General features: G+C 45.8%; 1 protein-coding gene across 5 annotated transcripts; it reads right to left on the minus strand.

Moving 5' to 3' along the window:
• Positions 1–82: 82 nt before the first annotated feature.
• On the minus strand, positions 83–20,040 carry LOC124475215 (myoferlin-like). Of its 5 annotated transcripts, XM_047031628.1 has the most exons (54): positions 19,820–20,040; positions 19,498–19,553; positions 18,991–19,082; positions 17,163–17,271; positions 16,956–17,049; positions 16,688–16,851; positions 16,147–16,275; positions 15,933–15,995; positions 15,793–15,843; positions 15,600–15,630; positions 15,358–15,473; positions 15,067–15,193; positions 14,848–14,951; positions 14,638–14,706; positions 14,432–14,475; positions 13,487–13,569; positions 13,197–13,235; positions 12,426–12,550; positions 12,195–12,308; positions 11,837–12,014; positions 11,435–11,559; positions 11,147–11,256; positions 10,758–10,950; positions 10,501–10,656; positions 10,274–10,405; positions 9,997–10,160; positions 9,413–9,527; positions 9,226–9,328; positions 8,965–9,110; positions 8,698–8,868; positions 8,432–8,519; positions 8,261–8,338; positions 7,940–8,121; positions 7,680–7,838; positions 7,430–7,531; positions 7,137–7,298; positions 6,854–7,019; positions 6,631–6,707; positions 5,940–5,951; positions 4,456–4,554; positions 4,244–4,372; positions 3,942–4,097; positions 3,706–3,797; positions 3,410–3,580; positions 3,058–3,206; positions 2,765–2,904; positions 2,305–2,393; positions 2,105–2,200; positions 1,873–2,014; positions 1,676–1,775; positions 1,399–1,589; positions 942–1,051; positions 604–751; positions 83–476 (listed from the first exon to the last, which is right to left on the minus strand). In XM_047031628.1, exons 1-54 carry the CDS (start codon positions 19,905–19,907, stop codon positions 438–440), a joined length of 6,168 nt encoding a protein of 2,055 aa, XP_046887584.1. In that variant the 5' UTR covers positions 19,908–20,040; the 3' UTR covers positions 83–437. The 5 variants fall into 5 exon arrangements, with proteins under 5 accessions (XP_046887584.1, XP_046887586.1, XP_046887585.1 ...); XM_047031630.1 differs by lacking the exon at positions 13,197–13,235; XM_047031629.1 differs by lacking the exon at positions 5,940–5,951.
• Between the last annotated feature and the right edge of the window lie 322 nt (positions 20,041–20,362).

Raw genomic sequence — 20,362 nt, forward strand, 5'->3', positions numbered from 1 at the left:
TTTTCAATCCAAGGAAAATAAGAACTACAAAGGGAGAACTTTGACTTATTTTGTAACTAGACATGTAATAAACACAACTGTGCACATTTTCCAAGTAGGTCGTCTTTATTTTACCCCATATTTTCTCACATTACGTATGAATAAAATATATATTTTTTAAGTGCATTCAGTATTTTGATGACGTGATCCTTTTAAAAGACATTAAACAGACATAACTGTGAACATAGGAATGTAAAACACATATCGTAAAATTGTTTCTAATAAGTGCAAGATGCAGTAGAAATCTTTGTTCAACATGTCAAATAACAATTTTTTTCATATATTGTCACTCCCATAGTCTGGTTGCAAACACAATGTAGGACTTTTGTCTGAACTTTCTTTGGTCTATAATCTAGACACATGAAATAAGATCTCATGTTGTCTTGAGAAGTTTCCCCTCACTGGAATGGCTTCACAATCTTCATTGATATGTAGTTCTGAAATGAGAGACAAAATCAGTTTGTCATGATGTTTGTCACAAGCACATAATGTGGTTGCTACAGAAACAATAGTAACCACAGAAACTAGTATTTCATTTATCTCCTCCCCTCAGTCCTTCCTTACCGGCAGTGAGTAGAGCAAGATAGCAAGGAAGAGCAGCACTATGATCAGTATGATCAGACCAATGAAGATCCACTTGAACCTGCGCCACACAATGAACTTCATGGTCTTACAGGGGTTGGTGAACCAGAAGAATGAAGTGTCTGGTCGCCTGGGGGTCAGGGTTATTACATGAGAATAGATATAACGTTCACACTTCTGATTTTGTACCAACTGTCTTATTTGAGCTGAAGCAGTTACATCTCCCAGTGTCAGTCTATCAGATGGTTATGTTTCACACACGTAAATGTGTATACAACAAGTGAATGGGCCTCCTAGTGAGGACAGTGTTGATCTCTTACTTGGGAAAGTCCAGCTTGGGGTTCATGTTGGGTTCATCTCTCCCCTTTCCAGCAGGTTTCTCATCCACGTCCTTCTCACTGATGATCTCAAGAGTCATCTCTACCTTCCCCTACACACACACACACACACACACACACACACACACACACACACACACACACACACACACACACACACACACACACACACACACACACACACACACACACACACACACACACACACACACACACACACACACACACACACACACACACACACACACACACACACACACACACACACACACACACACACACACACACACACACACACACACACACACACACACACACACACACACACACACACACACACACACACACACACACACACACACACAAAACTGACACAGTTAACTGCTGAATGTTTGATCAAAGCCTCAGATGAGCTTCACCCTGCTCCAGCCCTACTTACTCCTATGACCTTCTTGCCATCCTGCTCTATGAAGCAGGGCCACCAGCCCCTGACAGAGTGCTGGGCGAACAGTGAGGCGGACAGATCAGTCTTGGACTGCACCCCTTGTTTCCCATCCATCATTTCCAGAGAGCACTTTGCTGGCATCTTGGCGGGTGGCACCAGGTTCCGCAGGTCCAGCTCCACCGTGCCTGAGATGTTGTTGCAACATTTTCAACATTGTCCAAGTTTTAACTTTAATTACATGGGGGAAAAAAAGATATTTAAAAGATCTCACCTAGGTAATCATCTAATGAGAACTTATCGTTGTCCCATATTTGAACAATCAACTTTGGGGGGGTACGGAACTCAGTTTTGTCAAGACTCCAGAAGTGCTCCTAAGGACAGAACGTTGAGCATACATTAAAAACCAAACATTACAACAACTGAGAAGCCTTTATTTGGCTGGATGAAGCTTCCGTTGCAGTCGCTCACCTTCTTGGAGACCAGACACAGCTGCTCAGCAGGCAGGTACTCGAACTCAAAAACAAACCTCCAGTTAAAGTTCCCGTCTCCATCTAGAGACCTGTAGTGAACGTCTGTCTTCTGCTTGTCCTCCTCCATGCCTGGCATCCAGCTTGCATGACGATTACACATTATAAGTATCCTTATTTTTTCTCAACCCAGCATCACTTGTATTGCAAATGTGTTTTTCTGTTTTGCTCACCCTTTAACATAGATGTCACTCATGTTCTCGCCAGTGATGCTGGTCTCATCCAAGATCACTTCTGTTGTGTTCCAGATAATGGCTCGAAGGAAATATCTGATGAGGCGTACAGAGTTAATGTGAGCAGGCCTTCGAACAACGGAATGATATGCATTCAGAAATGGTCTCTTGTGAAAATGAAAAGCAACAGCACTGCTCACTTTTTCGCCTTGCGTGGAAATATGTCGAAAGGAGGCCCAGGAGGACCCAGACTTTTGGGGAAAATGTCCACCCACATTTGGAGTTTTCCCTAAAGAGGCAGGATGAATGTCAGTTGTGAGCTCCTAACACATTAGTCAGTTTGAGTCCTGTAGGTACCTAACCTGAGAGAGAGAGAGTAGGCTGGAAGCTGCTGTACAGTGTTCTAACCTGAGAGAGAGTAGGCTGGAAGCTGCTGTACAGTGTTCTAACCTGAGAGAGAGTAGGCTGGAAGCTGCTGTACAGTGTTCTAACCTGAGAGAGAGTAGGCTGGAAGCTGCTGTACAGTGTTCTAACCTGAGAGAGAGTAGGCTGGAAGCTGCTGTAAAGTGTTCTAACCTGAGAGAGAGTAGGCTGGAAGCTGCTGTAAAGTGTTCTAACCTGAGAGAGAGTAGGCTGGAAGCTGCTGTAAAGTGTTCTAACCTGAGAGAGAGTAGGCTGGAAGCTGCTGTAAAGTGTTCTGCTCTCCACATGCTCTGGTACCAGAGTCTGTTTCTTGAGTACGTGCAGACAGATCCTCTCATTAGGTGGGCCCAGGTGCTGGTGGATCTTCTTGTTAGCCTCTGGATATTTCAAGTTCAAGACGATATTAGAAGACACAAGGACACAACACCACTGTACAATATTTTCTCCATTTACCAAGATGCTCGTTTTATGAAGTCAACAGATAAGATAAAATGACAGGGCTGGACAGCATGTGATGGAAGTAGCCTCACCAAACTCTTCCAGGCGGTACTCCTGGCCGTGGAACTTCAGAGTGTTTCCATTGTCCTCCGTCCTGGGAGGGGGGATTCCCTTGAGACGAGCCAGGTTCTGGAGGATTTGAGATGGCTTCATCTGGTCACGCCATTGGTTGATCCCTGTCCTGTTTAATAGCAATCAAAGCCAATCAAAGGGAATTTCAAGAAAAGCATTGCCAAGCACATGTGACAGGAAGGGTAGTGAAGTTGTAACTCCTAGATCATTTCTAGGTTTAACAAATCCATCAAAGCAATATAGTTTATAGGGACGAGGAAGAGTCTAGTGGTTTTTCCAGGTCTCTCTCTCTGTGTACTTGGAGGTACTTACAGGCAGTAGGTCTGCGGCAGACCACAGTAGGAACCGAAACGAGAAAGGAATCGATTCTCCAGGTCGATCACCGTCTCGCCGACCTTCTCATCACGAGTCAGCAGATCGTAGTCGTACACAGAGATCTTCAGGTCCTTGTCTTGAGGCAGGAAGCAGCTCAGCTCGAACATCCTGCCCACGGAGGGAGAGGAGGGACAAGGAAGATGCAGGTTGGTTTTGCGATAAGGGTTTTTATGATGTGCATGTCTTCTGCATGGGTTTAAATCCTTGGTTTCACAGCTGCTTAGAAGGCTTACTTTCCGAACACAGGGTTGGTGTTGTTGGGTAGGTAGTTATCTCTGTCATCAACGCTCCTCTTTCCTAATGCGATCTTGATGTACGGATCACACTGTGAAGAGAGTGCTAAACGTCAGCAAACAACTTCAAAACATGTATGCTGCCTTATCTACATTTCCATAACCATGCATGTGTCTAATGTAACTATGTGTGTACAGTATGCATGCCAGTGTGTGTGTGTGTGTGTGTGTCACACCATGCCGTTGTTGTCTTTAGGCTGCAGGTCGATGCCCCTGATGATGTAGATCCTGACCAGGCACTCCTGCGGCCCGCTGTCTGGCAGCTCACGGAACTGGCGAGGAGGAGGAGCTATGCCAGGGTCGTCTGACAGTGGGTACAACTTAAACGAACCCTGGAACCACAGAGGCGCACACACACACGTTGTGATGGTATTACATTCTGCAAGGTGCAATGTGTCAATGCATAGACACCACCGCTAGATGGCGCTAGAGGTTTTCAATTCAATAGACACTGCTGTGAAGGAATACTTCTCTCCACCTTGAATTCTCCGACCACGGTGGGGTCGTCCACTCCATCCTCGTTCTTGCCTCTGTGCAGCTTGAAGGTGCTGCAGAAGTCTGTCAGCCCTTGGAACTCTGGGACCTGCTCCAGCTCACAGTCATACACCTGAGGGATGACACGGCTCATGTTGAGCAGAACGATACATTCATGATTCATAGAAACCTGTCCGAATGAGGTCAAAGGGTTACCTTCAAGGTGTCGTAGCCTTTCTCCAGGTAGGGACCACATTTCTCTTGCTCTCCTATGGAGGCGTATAATTTGCTCCACCAGTCGACCAGCTCCTTCTCCTGTAATGGGAGTGTCAAAAAGTGTCAACACTATAAAGTGTTGACACTTTAGAGTGGACTATATCCTTGCGCGTTGTTAAATAGTGCCATGGGACAGATGCGATGGGGTTGTTAAATAGTGCCATGGGACAGATGCGATGGGGTTGTTACATAGTGCCATGGGACAGATGCGATGGGGTTGTTACATAGTGCCATGGGACAGATGCGATGGGGTTGTTAAATAGTGCCATGGGACAGATGCGATGGGGTTGTTAAATAGTGCCATGGGACAGATGCGATGGGGTTGTTACATAGTGCCATGGGACAGATGCGATGGGGTTGTTACATAGTGCCATGGGACAGATGCGATGGGGTTGTTAAATAGTGCCATGGGACAGATGCGATGGGGTTGTTACATAGTGCCATGGGACAGATGCGATGGGGTTGTTAAATAGTGCCATGGGACAGATGCGATGGGGTTGTTACATAGTGCCATGGGACAGATGCGATGGGGTTGTTACATAGTGCCATGGGACAGATGCGATGGGGTTGTTACATAGTGCCATGGGACAGATGCGATGGGGTTGTTACATAGTGCCATGGGACAGATGCGATGGGGTTGTTACATAGTGCCATGGGACAGATGCGATGGGGTTGTTACATAGTGCCATGGGACAGATGCGATGGGGTTGTTACATAGTGCCATGGGACAGATGCGATGGGGTTGTTACATAGTGCCATGGGACAGATGCGATGGGGTTGTTACATAGTGCCATGGGACAGATGCGATGGGGTTGTTACATAGTGCCATGGGACAGATGCGATGGGGTTGTTACATAGTGCCATGGGACAGATGCGATGGGGTTGTTACATAGTGCCATGGGACAGATGCGATGGGGTTGTTACATAGTGCCATGGGACAGATGCGATGGGGTTGTTACATAGTGCCATGGGACAGATGCGATGGGGTTGTTACATAGTGCCATGGGACAGATGCGATGGGGTTGTTACATAGTGCCATGGGACAGATGCGATGGGGTTGTTACATAGTGCCATGGGACAGATGCGATGGGGTTGTTACATAGTGCCATGGGACAGATGCGATGGGGTTGTTACATAGTGCCATGGGACAGATGCGATGGGGTTGTTACATAGTGCCATGGGACAGATGCGATGGGGTTGTTACATAGTGCCATGGGACAGATGCGATGGGGTTGTTACATAGTGCCATGGGACAGATGCGATGGGGTTGTTACATAGTGCCATGGGACAGATGCGATGGGGTTGTTACATAGTGCCATGGGACAGATGCGATGGGGTTGTTACATAGTGCCATGGGACAGATGCGATGGGGTTGTTACATAGTGCCATGGGACAGATGCGATGGGGTTGTGAAGTGTTCTCACCTTCTCAGCATGCTGTGGGGACAAGTAGGACGGAATGCAACGGAAAACAAAACAAGATATTAATATTATTATAAAAATCCCTTTCTGATTATTAGCGATGCTGGAGATGGAAAATGGAGGTGTGAATGTAACAAGTAAATATAATATGATTCTATGATTGGAAAATCTTTAGGATCACTAAAAATTCCAATGCATGAAAGTGGCACATAAAAATACAATATAAATCATTACAGTGGCCCCAAATTAAAGAGAGTAATTATGGAATAGTAGCAACTGATCTCACTGATTTCAAGATGATTTTATTGAAAATACAATTTGTAAAGACATGCTCCCTTAACCCTGCAGTGTCATTGGTTCATCTAAAGAATTGACCAATAATATACTTTCATACGTACAAGACGAATGTTAGGGCTGGCCAATTTGTGGATGGCAGCCGACAAACTGAATGAAAACTGCAAGTCAGAGTGACCACTGTCAAATGATCTTTTGATACATACCAAAGTGTTTTAGCCCAAGAGGGTACAACCTCATACCATTAACATAACACTGATGTCTAATGAATCCAGATGCTACTCATGAAAGTCAGATCACACTGGTTAAATAAGACATTGAAACTGAAAGGAACCATTGTGGATGTGTTAGGGTTAAGATGAATCTTGTCTGTGGTTTAGGGACTAAGAGTGCACTGTACCTGATCCTCCAGCAGGGGTCCCCTGTCACCCATGTGAATGGAGACATCTCTGGGTGGGGCAGCCATCATCAGAGCCACTGTCACACACACACACTTTTTTAACACTCTATTTGAGCTGCACTGGACTGAACTCATGTTTGTGTGGGATCTGAAATATTTAGGATTTACAAGTCACAATTTTCAGTAGTGTCCCTTAGTGTTGCATGCTGAAGAATGTGTTTACTTTTGGATGACATGGCGACCTCAGCCCTGGCGACATAGGGGTCACAGCGGAAGTCGGACAGGTTGCTGATGGTACACTGTCCCACCACCGGCTTCCTGCCGAAAGGACGGTGGTCGATCACCTTCAGCACGATGGGAGGAGTGTACATCTCATCTTTAGGAAGGAGCTGAAAGCAGACCAAGTTCATTAAAACGACGCAGAGTACAGTACATCTCAATGCCTTTCGTTGTTTCTTTCTCTGTCACACAGACACACACATGCACTGGGAAGCTGGGCCCTTTACCGCTTTGATGATAAGGACAGATCCTGGGAAGTTGGGGCTCTTCTTGATGTTCTTGATGACGACAGACTCCACCCTCTCGCCCCCACACTCCACCACCAGGCTGGGAGAGCACACCGTGGCCAGCTGGTACGTCTTCATGTTACGCAGACCCCACGCCAGGATCTGCGACCAGAACCCAGAGAGAGAGACAGAGAGACAGAGACACAGAGAGAATATTTGGATGGATGAGTTTGCTCAGTCATAATCTACAGTGTGCCCAATGTGAGGTGTTGACACTGGGGGAGACGACGTACCTCGATAGCGGTGAGCTGCACCACCGGCCGGATGCCCTGAGGAACCATGTAGAGGTTCTCCCCTCTCCTGGGAGGAACCAGGGGAAGCTCCGTCTCATTCCCCTGGAGCGAGAGAGGAAGAACGTAGATTTAAACATCTTTCCCCACACCTTTATTGGTCAAAGGCTTCTTTCTGCTTCAACCATCCCTTGCTATAGCGTTCAGCTGCTACAGTATAAGAGCCAGATGTTTTCTCTCCAGAGCCCAGTACCTTGTCCTTCAGTATGAGTTCAGCTGCCACCAGAACATCCCCTGCTGGCTGGCCTCTCTGCATGACGGGCTGCCACAGCAGCTTGGGTACCTGATCCATGCCCGCATTCAACTTCACCAGCGGGGCACACACAGTCCTGCCCAGCAGTTCATCCTTACCCTGGGGAAAAGACAACGACACATGCACACTAAACACACAAGCAGACACACAGTGCGTTTGTCTGTACGTGTGTGTCGTGTTGTGTGTCCTTTCCCACCCACCACTTGGTCGTTGTCGTACAGCTCGAGGACCACCTTGGGGGGGTTCTGGGCGATGGTGTCGGGGTCGCCGTGGATCTCCACGTCGTGGAAGAGGAGGGTCTGGTCCCAGGTGGGGTTCAGCGTGGCTGACAGCTTCTCCGTGGACTGACTGACATGCAGGAAGGACACGTGGGCGTACGGGTCTACGAGCCAGGGCACAATGACGGGTTAGCCATTAGCACTGTTGTTACTATATACAAGATGTTTTCTTGCCATCACTCACATCGGTATTTGTTATACTGGAAGTTATATCTGTCTTTGTGAGGAAATGCTAAAGCTTACCAGAGAAGCTGTCTTTGTCCATGGCCACTAGGTTCTTGGCCTGGTACACATAGACTCTCAAGTGATAGCGATAGGACCCTTCAGGATAGAACAGCATTATGTCAAAGGTGTTTTTCTATTTTGGCACCATTGTTGTTGAGACATGCTGTACAGAGTAGTTGAGTCACTCACTGTCGAAAGAGCAGGACACAGTGGGTGTGTTGGCTCCAAACAGCTTGGTAGCATCAGTCTTCTGGCCTTTCTCATCTGTGTCAATCCCCTGGAGACACACACAACCAGTCCTTATTTACAAAAACGTCCTTGATAATAACTATAATATGGACTGAACTTGGGAATGTGATCTTTGGAGGGATCATGATGTGGTCCAAAGTCCCAATGTATAAAGGGTTGTCTACAGATAAGGAATGTTCTTCATTTAGAAAGCGAGCAGTGCCCACCAGCGCCCCCTCCAGTTTAAATATGGCAGCGGCTCCGAGGGTGTTGGCAGGTGCCATCTTCCTCCTCCAACGCCGGCGACGGAACGTGTCCGATGAGCGCTGCTTCCTGTGGAACTTCCAGCCAATCAGGGATGAGAACTCCCAGCCCTCTGGGTCTCCTTGGATCCGTCGCTGTGGGATGAATGTCATGGCAACATTAGTAGTTTGCAGCGCTGGTCATTGCTTGGCCTTCTTCAGAGAGTACTGAATCATTTGTCCTGTGCTGACCTCCGTGGGCGATCCCCCAGGGGGGCCGGCCGTCCTGCTCCGGGGCCTGACCAGCCTCCTCCTGCGGTGGACATGGTAGACCTTCTCAGCAGGAACCCAGGACTTGGGCTTGTTATCCGGAGGGATGGTCACACCATACTCCCAACCTGCAGGGGGCAGCATTTATACATGTAACGGCATCATGAGATAATGAAATGAGAAGTGTTCAGTTGACTTGTTGGAAGGAGATAAAACGACACAAAGAGAGATTAAACATGACACCTTTCTCATCAACGGCTCTGTTGTCATCTACAGTCCACTCATCTTGCAAGGTCCAGCCTGCTGGGCACTCAATCTCCCCTGGACTCTGGGTCTTCTCCCCATTCTACACACACACACACAGTCAGGGAGAATGTAAATGCATGCCAAAACATGTGCATGCATATGTGTGTGTGTGTGTATCTCTTACCACATCAGTGTAGGGCTCTGCAGCAGGCTTCCAGTCTCCTCCAGGGAAGCGGGTCTCATTCTGATAGACCTCGTCCAGGAACTCTGTGTGTCCGGCATCCGCCTCTGTCAACAGCCTAGCACACACACAAACATGGAGATCTTTTACACCCGACTTAGAAAGAACACACACTGTTGGTGTAAGCAAGATGGAGGGTGGAGAGGGTAGGGTGAAAGATTTGGATGTATTATGAAGAGCTTATTCCCTCAACAGTTGGCAAAATAAATCTGGTTCTGAGCGTGCCTGGTTCTGTACAGGCTGGCACAGGTTCCATCTGAAGGGTGTACCTTGGCAGCAATGTCAGCAAGCTGTAAGTTTGCCAGCTGATATCGCAATGGACAGAGGGAAGGGGCAGAACTAGTTGACTTCCTATAATTGTCTAAAACTACTGTATACTGAGACTCATTCTAACATTGGCCAGGTCTCCATAATCTCTGTTCCACTCTGTTTGTGCCAAAAACATCCAAACCATTGCAGAACAGTGGGTAGCAAATATTCGACACCTAAAGCCAGACAAAGCCATCGGCGAGGGTAGTGCTACTCACCCCTTCTCTGGGTCTATGAACCAGTCCCCCTCCCACTCCCAGCCTGGGGGCGGCATGAAGAACTCCTGCTTCAGCTTCAGCTTGCCCGTCACATCAGAAAACTTGTAACGTCCCACCAGGGCCGTGGTGCCCCACTTCCCAAACATCTCCGCCTGGTTCTCATACTACCACAGACACCAACATTCACAGGTTCACAACTGCCGTTGGGATTTTTACTTTCGTCTTGACAGTTGTAGTCAGTCACCAATAAAATGTTGCATTTTCAACAGAAGCCTACCAGTTCAGCGAATACACTGAAGGTGCCTTCTGAGTAAGCATTGAACTTCTTCTCGTGAGCAGACAGGCCCAGCCACATGTTGACCCGAACCTGCACTGGAACCTTCAGACCCTTGTTCTTATCCATGGGATACTGAACCAGAACATGAAACAAATTCAGCATTGAGATTAGATCCAAGATTAAAATCACGACCTAAATCATGGAGAAATGACTGCTCCCTCCAGCACCTTCATCAAGATGGTCTGTGTGCGTCCGCAGTGCTGTCCACAGGCTTCCTGGCTGTGTGTGGAGTAGAGCAGCTGGTGAGCAGGGACACGGCTGTAGGCCACCCTCTTCTCTCCTCTCAGCATCCACACGATCACGTCTGGCATGCTGTTCTGAGGCTGGAACATCACACCAAAGAGATGTGGCTTTCCTCAACACCCCATTATCTACACCACTGGCGAGACTACTTTTAACCAGGAGTCCTTTAAGCTCCTCCTACCTCATCAGCCAGCTGGCTGAGTTTCTCCAGCCAGGCCTCAATGTCTCCCAGGGTGTCTCGGATCTCCACAGCTTCCTCTCTCATACACCTCGCTCCGTCCAATATGGTTGCCATGGCACTGTCTCTCAGCTTCTTGATCTGGAGGTCCAGGGCAGTCAGGTTGGGTTTGCCCTCCAGCTCTGGCATATGAACACTGGGACAGAGACAATAGCATCAACGTAGCATCGCTACATGGCTAACTATGTCACATCAAGTAAAAACATGGTAAGCTTTTTACTGTTTATGGTGCTGAAATTGCAACATAGTGGCCCTTGTACAGGTGATTTGTAAACAACGACAGATGGTCTTGCTCTTCCACCAGCTACTTCCTGTTAGAGATGTGGGTTTACCTCTCCATATCATCAATGAGCTGGCTGACTAGCTTCAACCAGATCTCTGCCAGTTGAGTGTCGGGCATCTTAGCCAACATGGCCGTTTTCATCGCACTGATGTTGGATTGCTGAAAACAGAGAATAGTGTGCGCATGTTTTTGTTTGGTTTTTTTCTGTTTCACAAGGTCATAATACATTATAGATCAATAGCCACTAAATCTATGTAATTCCTTTCATTACCATCCAATTATTTGAATTGTGAGTGCTGCATGATGTGGATGAATTATGTATAACATCTGGCCTTACCAGGCGGTCCGCGATGTGCAGGATGATGTTGACAGCGTCCAGACGATGGCTGATGTCCTCCCAGAAGGACGTCACCACCACCACAGGCTTAGTGTCTGCCCACGGAAGGTAGTAGTAGTGGTTACCTGAGAGATAGACACAGACTGAATCAGTACCTCCATTGGACAGTCTCTGGGTTTGAGATTTGAAAGTGATTGGACTGTCTTAAACTGAGGGATGGTTGGAGGAGGGGGGGATTGATTGTTAAAGCTATGGATGTTCCTACAACCGACAGCACAGGACAACTGACATGGTGTAATACATTGTGGTTTTGGGGGATATCACATGCATAACTGTTATTTTCCTCCCATGAAATGTTTGATGTTGTTTGATGAAACTGAAGCCAGCATTGTGGTCCCTCACCGTCAAACACAGCACAGCTGTACTGGGTCGTGGAGGCCAGGGGTTTGCAGGTGGTGTCCAGTTTGTTGCCGTAGTTACCGATACTGACCTCAAACTGGATTGGCTCTCCCGGTTCCTGCAGCATGCTGGCGCTGTGGAACACGGCACACAGACAGAACTTCCTTCTCCGCTGGTACTTCTGATGGAGAGAGAAACGAGGAGGGTAGGCAAGAGTAAAGTTCCAGATCAGCCCTGAGTCACTGTCAACTTATTCAGCTCCTCTGTACATTAACAGTTACATGAGTTCAAACCACCAATGGCTCCACACTTCCACAGCAACATCATAGTGTTAGTGGCCAGGGAAACCAGGGTACAGTACCTGGACCACCAGTATGTCATCACTGGAGATGCTGTCCACAGGCTTGTCTGGCTTGCCTTCTAGTTTAGTAGTGAGTTCAACCAGGACCCTTCCCCGATAGGCCACTCCTTCTCCCTGGAAACAACATTAACAAGCAAAATAAAATATTCTTCAGTAATGGTAGACTACAGGGATGGTCAGGTTTACACATAAGGATTGGTGTTTAATACAGGCGACAGGACGACGGCAGACCTTGCCGAAGTTGAGGTCCTCATAAGGGTCAGGGAGACCGCTGAACTCTCGAGGGCTCCCATAAAGGTTGACGTAGGAGGGGCCGAACGCAGGCAGGAAGCCCACCTCAGACTCCCCCGTCTTTCCTGTGGAGGAACGCCGCAGCAGACAACAGGTGAGCCCAGGCAGATGAGCTAGGGAGTCAGTGCTTTGACTGGCAGGACTGCTTGGCATGGGTTCCTAGACACGCAGGTTAGACCTGACCCATTTTACTATTAACAACGTTATATATAATCTTACATTGAATTTGGTTTGTAAAAGGGGCCAGGTGACTGATAAAGACTTCATTCATGAAGACAATGAGAGAGGTTTGCTGTTATCATTTCAAAGCACATGCAAATGTTTTTTTTCCCAAGCAAAAGCTATAGCATGGCAGGGGTAGGGTTAGACACACAGGGTTAATAATATTGCTTAAAGGTCCAATGACACGTTCAGAACAACTACACCAACATCATCCTGTAATAATAGTCTAGTAATAATAAATTGTATTAGTGACAGTAGTCAAAAACACTAGACGTTAGATGTAGACTAGTATAAGCTTTAGACTTCAACACCTGTGGTGAGGAACGCCCTTTTCGAAAGATCTGTAATAACACCTACTGTGTATCAGTGTCTGTTTAATCACTGTGTATACAGGCTTGAGTGTCGTGGCAGTGGACCTTTATTAACAAATGCATGCCATGCCAAACATACATATTCTCAAATTATGAACCAAATCAATTTCAAATCAACCTTTATATTCGTTATTGGCCCCATATCCTGCATGTTCATCTACACCAGGAGAAAGAACAAAGTACATGGACTGGATAACAAGGTCACCCAATGTTTAAAACTGTTCAACTTGAGAAGATAAAGAGATTTAGAAGTAGAAAATCAGGGCGAGCGAGAAAGACACAGAAAAAGGGAGAGAAAGAGAGAGAAAAAGACCATAAAATAAGAAAGAGACAGAAAGAAGGAACATATGAGTAAAAGAGTAGACAAGATTAGAATAGAGGACTACCAAGACCATCATTCTGCCTTACCTTCTATTTCTCCTCCAGAAGAGGCAATCTTGGCCAGGTTCAGATAAGTGGTGCCAATAGCATCATTCCTGGTAAGACGATCCCTGCACAATCACAGAAACAAGGAAAACATGGAATTTGCACATTAACAGTCACTGGCCAGGGTTAAAGTATGGTCCGAGTCCACAACAAACCCTGGCCCCTACGCTAGACACTAGCCTCTACACACTAGCCTCTACACACTAGCCTCTACACACTTAACTGTAGACCCTAAAATCCAAACACATTTGAAGATCTGCCATGAATGAGAGGCAAGAAAAACAGCATTATTTAAATATTTTTTTTGACACCAATTCAATCATCTGAAACCAACCCACATACACTGTCTAGGGTACAGGGCCTGCTTCTGATCAGGGCGTGTATGGGATTTGAACACATTGCCGGGACACCCAGTTGTCCTAACCTCTCTTCCTGTACGTTTTCCAGGGTTGTCTAAGGGCAGGGCCGAGCTAACAGGAACCCAGCCAGGGAGTGGGAGCGGAGGGTTATGTCTGACTCATGCTCACGCACATCCAGCTGTCACTGAGGCAGACGCACACAAACATTCATGAGGAAACAACACTCATCATACTCACACACACACACACTCACACACTCACACAGAGGAAGATCTCAGACACACAAATACTAAACACACTCATCCAGTATGAGGATGAAACACAACCCCACTGACCACAAAACCACACTCTGTAGACTCGTCATCTAGTCAGCTCAGCACAGTGAATCTCGAGGCAGCACCCCAAGGGAGGACCACAGTAAATCTTGCTCTTAGCAACACTACATGAAGATAACAATCCGTTCTGCATACCACACTGGCCACTGCTAACTCTTACACTAATAAAAAGAAGAATGTAGAAATCAAGTTGTGCTCTGTCAGGGTTTAGGGAGGACATGCAGCTGGCTCACCAGTCGAAGACTGTTAGTTTGATGCATTCACACATGGACGGGAACTGCAGGGAAAAAGACATGGTACGATAAGTTATTAAATAACACTTCATGAAAAACGGACAGATCTCTGTCGTCAGTATAGAGCACTTTTAAGTCTTTTTGGCCTCTAGTTATAGCCAATGTGAGATAACTCAAACTTGACACAGCTCCTTGTGCTCTGTCACCTTGACTTGAAGATTCAGTAACTGGTTCCACTCAGGGTTGGCATTCTTCTCGATGACCTGTGTACACAGCTGCAGCACCAATACTGTTAGAACTGTGCACTTGTGGTTATTCATTATCTGCTGTTCTTACTATAGTCACTATTTGTACATGCTTTGGATAATATAATATATACTAAATGAATACCATGAGTAAATGAGTAGCCACTCTACCTTTTTACCAGCAAAGCGGGCCTCAAGGAAAGGGTCGACCAGGTTCTTTTTGTCTGAGTCTCTTCCAAAGATCTCTTTCACTGACTGGATAAATGCATCATCCACTACACAGAAAATATAAAGAATGGGCACACACATAATAGGGGGTTTGAGGCTTTAAGGGATACATTGTGACTATGTGTGTATATGCATGTGTGTTTATGTGACTGTGTGTCTTACTCTGGGGGATGTCCTCAGCTCTGAACACCTTGAGAGCCAGGGTGATCCACCGCAAGGTGACCCCTGCAGGGAGGAGGAGGTTACTTTCTATGTCATCCTGGTCATCGTTGGACTCCCTCTTCTCTGCCTATAGACACACACACACACAAAACACGCACACACACAAATATGCAGACACACACACACACGTGTCACACTATGGTTGAAGGTGAGGGTCAATGTTCAATGTTTTTACTAATATATGTGTGACAGCTAGTTCACACACATGTGGTCTAAAGCAACCAGTCTTACCGGAGGCTCATCCCCTGTCCCCACAATGAACAGGCTGACTTTCAGATAACCCTTCGCCCCAGAACTAGAGTCATCTGGGTCGCTGAGCAGAAGCCATTTCCTCATGACAGAGTGGGCTGTGGTTGAACACATGCACATTAGCACACACACACACTCAAACAAACTTAAATATACACAACAACAAAATGTGAGCTCATGCAAATGAGCCTTACGCAAACTCAGTGTAGTGAGATGTAACTCACCTGGCTCATCATAGACATAGCCCACATCCAGCTAGAGAGAACAGAACAAGTTACAGAACGTCATGTTTCTCAGGAACTGAGAACTCATCTGGTGATTGACATAGCAGACTCATTGGGGAACTCAGAGAAGGGTGGATGAATGAATAGATGGATGAAAGCGATGGACGGATAAATGAATAGAGAGATAGAGTACCTTGAACTCTCCCATCAGACTGTCAGCTCTCAGAGAAAAAGAGTCGTAGACCTGTAAAGAGAGTGAGGAAATGATCAGAACTGGAGAATCATAAAGTAGTATAGGATCGTCCATCTAGAGCATTTTACCGTTGAACTTACCCGGATGCTGATTTGCTGGTCGAAAAGCTCTGAGGGCAACATGTTGATGTTGTAGAAGAATATCTGGCAACAAACAAATTTGAGTTTACCAGAGAAAAAGAAAAGGAACATTTCCCAAGCTTGACTTTAGCTCAGAAGGCTAGCACAACCTTGGGAACACCAGGTTTGATAAGTGTGTCAAGTGTGTGTCAGGTGTCATGTGATGCTGCTGGACCTCATCAAAGTATGGGTTGTTGCCCCTCTTGATCCGTGTCCGGTGGGTCTGTCCACACACGTTGACCTTGATCACAGGCTGGATGTTGTTTCCGGGAAACTGGCGGCCTTCTATGATCCTGATTCGGATCTGTTAGGAAAGACGAGGAGTTTGGAAGTAGACAAATTGAGTGCAGTGTCGATCAAACTTTGTGTTACAAATAGTGACCGATTGTGTTAAATGTTGTTTTAGCAAAAGCCCCTTTTGTGCAGAAGTGTGCAGCAGATAATAGGGAACTGAACATGTACAGTTCTGACAGTATTTAGTGGTTGTCAAGTTCTAACAGTAGTTGAGGTCAAGGAAAGGTTGGTATTGGACACAAATCTGTGCATCCTCTCACTTATGACATTTCATCATTCAGTGCAATTGCAACACGCAGTTTTCAGTTAAATCAATGGCATACCCCTAAAATTGCAACCAACTCCACATGAAAGTGCCTCCTCCCGTCTGCAAGTAAGGTAACAACATAAATCAAGTTCACTTCAAGTACAATTCAACCCACCTGGAAGTCCTGGGGTTTGTTGGATAGCGGTCTGCTACGGTTCCTGGCCCTCCTGACCATGGCCTGGGTGGCGTTGCCTGGTAGGCCTGGGGAGGAACCCCCACCTGAGGAGCCAGGCTGGCCCCCATCAGCCAGGTCCACATTCTCCTCCTCATCTCCACCCCCTGAGGGACACAGCATGGAAGACACACTTACAGAAGATAACATCAGGGAGTTGAGTTTCTGGGAACTGTGTTCGACAACAAACTAATGAGCAGACATTTCATACCAGCATCCCCTGCTGTGGTCCCATCCTGTGAGTTGTTAGGATTGGGAACAGCACCGGCTGGCGGATCGTACCCAATCACAAGGTCGATTGTAGCCTGTAATCCAATTCAATTGCCATATTTGTTGATTTAAGGATCTTCAATGTAAAGAAGGCTTACACTGAACTCTTTGGCCATGTGAGTCAATGAGACAAAGTTTGAGCACTTACTCCAATGTCCTGCCCCTTTTCATTGATGAGGGGAAGATTTTTGGATGGGAGGGATTTGACCTGGCCAGTGGCTAGGTCTCTCAGAGAGACTTTCGTAGACCCCAGTAGCCTGCAGGAGACAGAGTGAAGATGAGATTACTTACCTTTTTTGAGCACATGATAGGACTAGCTGGGTTATATTGTAAGTGACCTGGACACCACAAAACTTTATTAACACAGGGAGATATTAACAAGGGTATCAGTTTTGGGATCTGGAATATCTGAGTTATGAACCACCTGTTTAACATGTTGACAGCCCACCTAGAACTGGTGAAGCAAGGCATTGGAGGTGTTTTTTCTTCATGTATGCGTGTGCATGTGTGTGCATGTGTGTGTATAATGCTGTGTGCATAAAGCACTGTGTGCTCACCATTGGGACTAGCCTCCACCCAGGGCTAACAAAGCCATTCCCAGTCAAAAATAAACACACTCTCTCAAATACCACTTCCACACAGGAGCTACAGTCGTGTACAATACAGAGATTTGTCATGACAATATACCTGAAAGCAGTTCCAGAAGAATGTTCTCTAGGTATTTGTCTATCTTTTTCTAGGTCATTTGGGAAAATACTGCTGAAATCGAGTAAGTCCAGGAAACATAAGATTATAATTTTCACTCAAAAGTTGCTATGGTTACAGGTGACACCATACCACAACAGTCCCAGGGAAACTATGCAGAGTGCAGCAGTCCCTCAATTCACCAGAGTGTGATTCAGACAGGGCAGCCCCATGGAAAACGTGACTCATATTACACAGCTTAGTTATAAACCACACAGACAAAAAAAATCTTGGACCCTCGACTACAGATTGTATTCCCCACGAAGTACAGTTGGGATGGGCTACTTTTATCAAATTCATTTCACCCCAAGAAAACTTGTCAAGAGTTTTAGTTTTGTCAGTGTAAACAAAGCTTTGATCCCTTTAATTAGCAAACATCATGGAAACATTTTCCGTGGTTCAGCCTCCAGATTGGTTCCACATGTTTCTGTGACTTTACATGGAAACTACAACAGAGCACAGCAACAGCAAGAGCTGCTTGAGCTCTAAATGAGACCAATGCTCCACATTACAGCTAGTACTGCAACAGCCTCAATCTCATTGTTACTCTCTAAGTAAAATGTCCTCAAATCTGTCACAATCCATCGTACATCCTAGCTCAACGTGGGCCCTCCTGACGATCTCATTCTCTCTCTTTGTTGCATTTCCTCTCCTAACCCGGACTGGAGTCGTCTTCTGGGAGAACAAACAGTGATTCATTCTCCAGAGAGGCCTGACTGGGACAGCTCACCTCTCCCACTCAGCTCAAGCAAGTCTGTGCATGGCAGAGCAGGGTGTGTGGGAGACACTGGTACAGGGACTGGAGAGCACAAACTCAGCTCACATTCACTAGGCAAGCACAAACTCAGCTCACATTCACTAGGCAAGCAACTTCATGTGTAAATATTTTGCTTAACTAGTAGGGTATGGTGGAACCTAGGGTGCTATCATATTAGCCTACAATGGGTGGTAATAGGTTGGTTGTAATAGGCTAGTTGTTAACAGACAGTATTGACTTATAGCCCAGTTACTCTGTAATGATAACCTTCATGCCACTCATTATGATTTGGAGTTGTCTTAACAAGATTTGCAGCCTTGCCTGAACTCATCTACACACACACACACTGTTTAAGCTGGGTGGAGATTGACTGTGCCATGCATATAATGGAAGATTTAAATCCTTTAATTATTCTGTTTCTTAATAGCGTCGTGCTAGGGTTGAATAGGATGAGACATGACCAGGGACCACTCACTTGTCTTTCCCTAGAGTCTCAAAGTCTTTCACAATCACATCGATGTAGGATGACGAGTCAAGCGCAGAACCTTTCAAGTCAAACTCAAGCACCTGAGGTAAGACATGTGTACAACAAAACTCAACGGTGCATTATATTTATACAGGCAATTTCACGAGAGTTACACAACAGCAATACAACATGCTGATCATGTATAATTAGCAAAAGTCAAAGTTTAAAAAGCAAAAAAGACATGTATAAATTATGCTAGTACTATTTTAGATGTGAAATTAAAGAGGCCTTGATAAACTGTTCATGATAGGACTAACAATCATCTATTATATGAATAGAAAGCTACAGTGGAACATTATTCCGGAACTGCCAACTCAAACAACTGGTAATGGGAGGCTATCACACCCTCAGCAAACAAATGAAATGAACATAGGATTCATGTTGGGACTTGAAGCATTTGAATAACTTGATGCAAGACATCTTGGCTTTCCCAAGAGCGATAGAGATCTGACATACCTCATTCCAGACTGGGTTTAATTCATTGTTTATTGTTTTGGTTTTCTTTTTTTCATCTGCAAACATGTAAATAATCAATTATCATTTCCATTCAGTGAGTATTGATGTTAACAATTCAAATATGAACGTCACTAACACATTAAATCACAAAAATCATTTTAACTCCGTTTCATTTAGGTAGGCTACATTATTATCTTTGGAATAAAGAAAATGTTATTCTTTGACTATCTGTTGCAGAGAATAAATAAAAACCACTTAGATTAGAGAATTAACTAAGAACTAGCCAACAATGGAGCAAGCACGATAAGTCACTTTATCCTACCTTTAAAAACAACAGATGCGACAGGATCAGGACTCCCGATCTTCTTTTTTGGTAAACCTTTGGCGGATTCTACCACAACACGCAACATTTTGATACTATGAAAGACAGAAGTTTTGTTTTACAACTACTGTGTGGAAGCTTTTCGCTTGTTGCAGCAGCATCCTCACTGCCGCATCACCGAGAGTTGACAGAAAGAGTTGAGGAAATAGCTATGTGTGTTATTTTGGGAAATGAGGAGGGAGTGGTAAGTATAGCGTCAGTGGCAGTATACCATTACTGAACATAGATTACTAAAGACATTTGGGTGTTAGGATAACCCAGTATCCTAACGGAGTCAATATTGTTACGGTGAGATGGACCCAAATGCAGGAGAGGTAGCCAGAGTTAAAAGGGGTTTATTCTTGATAATAGGGAAACAGACAGGATACTCACAGTAACAAGGGAAAAGGACAAGCCAAACACTACACAAAACAAGAACCGATATACACAGACCCAAACAAGACACAGGTGGACACGATAACACTAACGAGAACTGAAACTACT

This window comes from Hypomesus transpacificus, chromosome 13 (genome assembly GCF_021917145.1).
Source record: "Hypomesus transpacificus isolate Combined female chromosome 13, fHypTra1, whole genome shotgun sequence".
In the NCBI taxonomy this organism is placed as follows: domain Eukaryota; kingdom Metazoa; phylum Chordata; class Actinopteri; order Osmeriformes; family Osmeridae; genus Hypomesus; species Hypomesus transpacificus.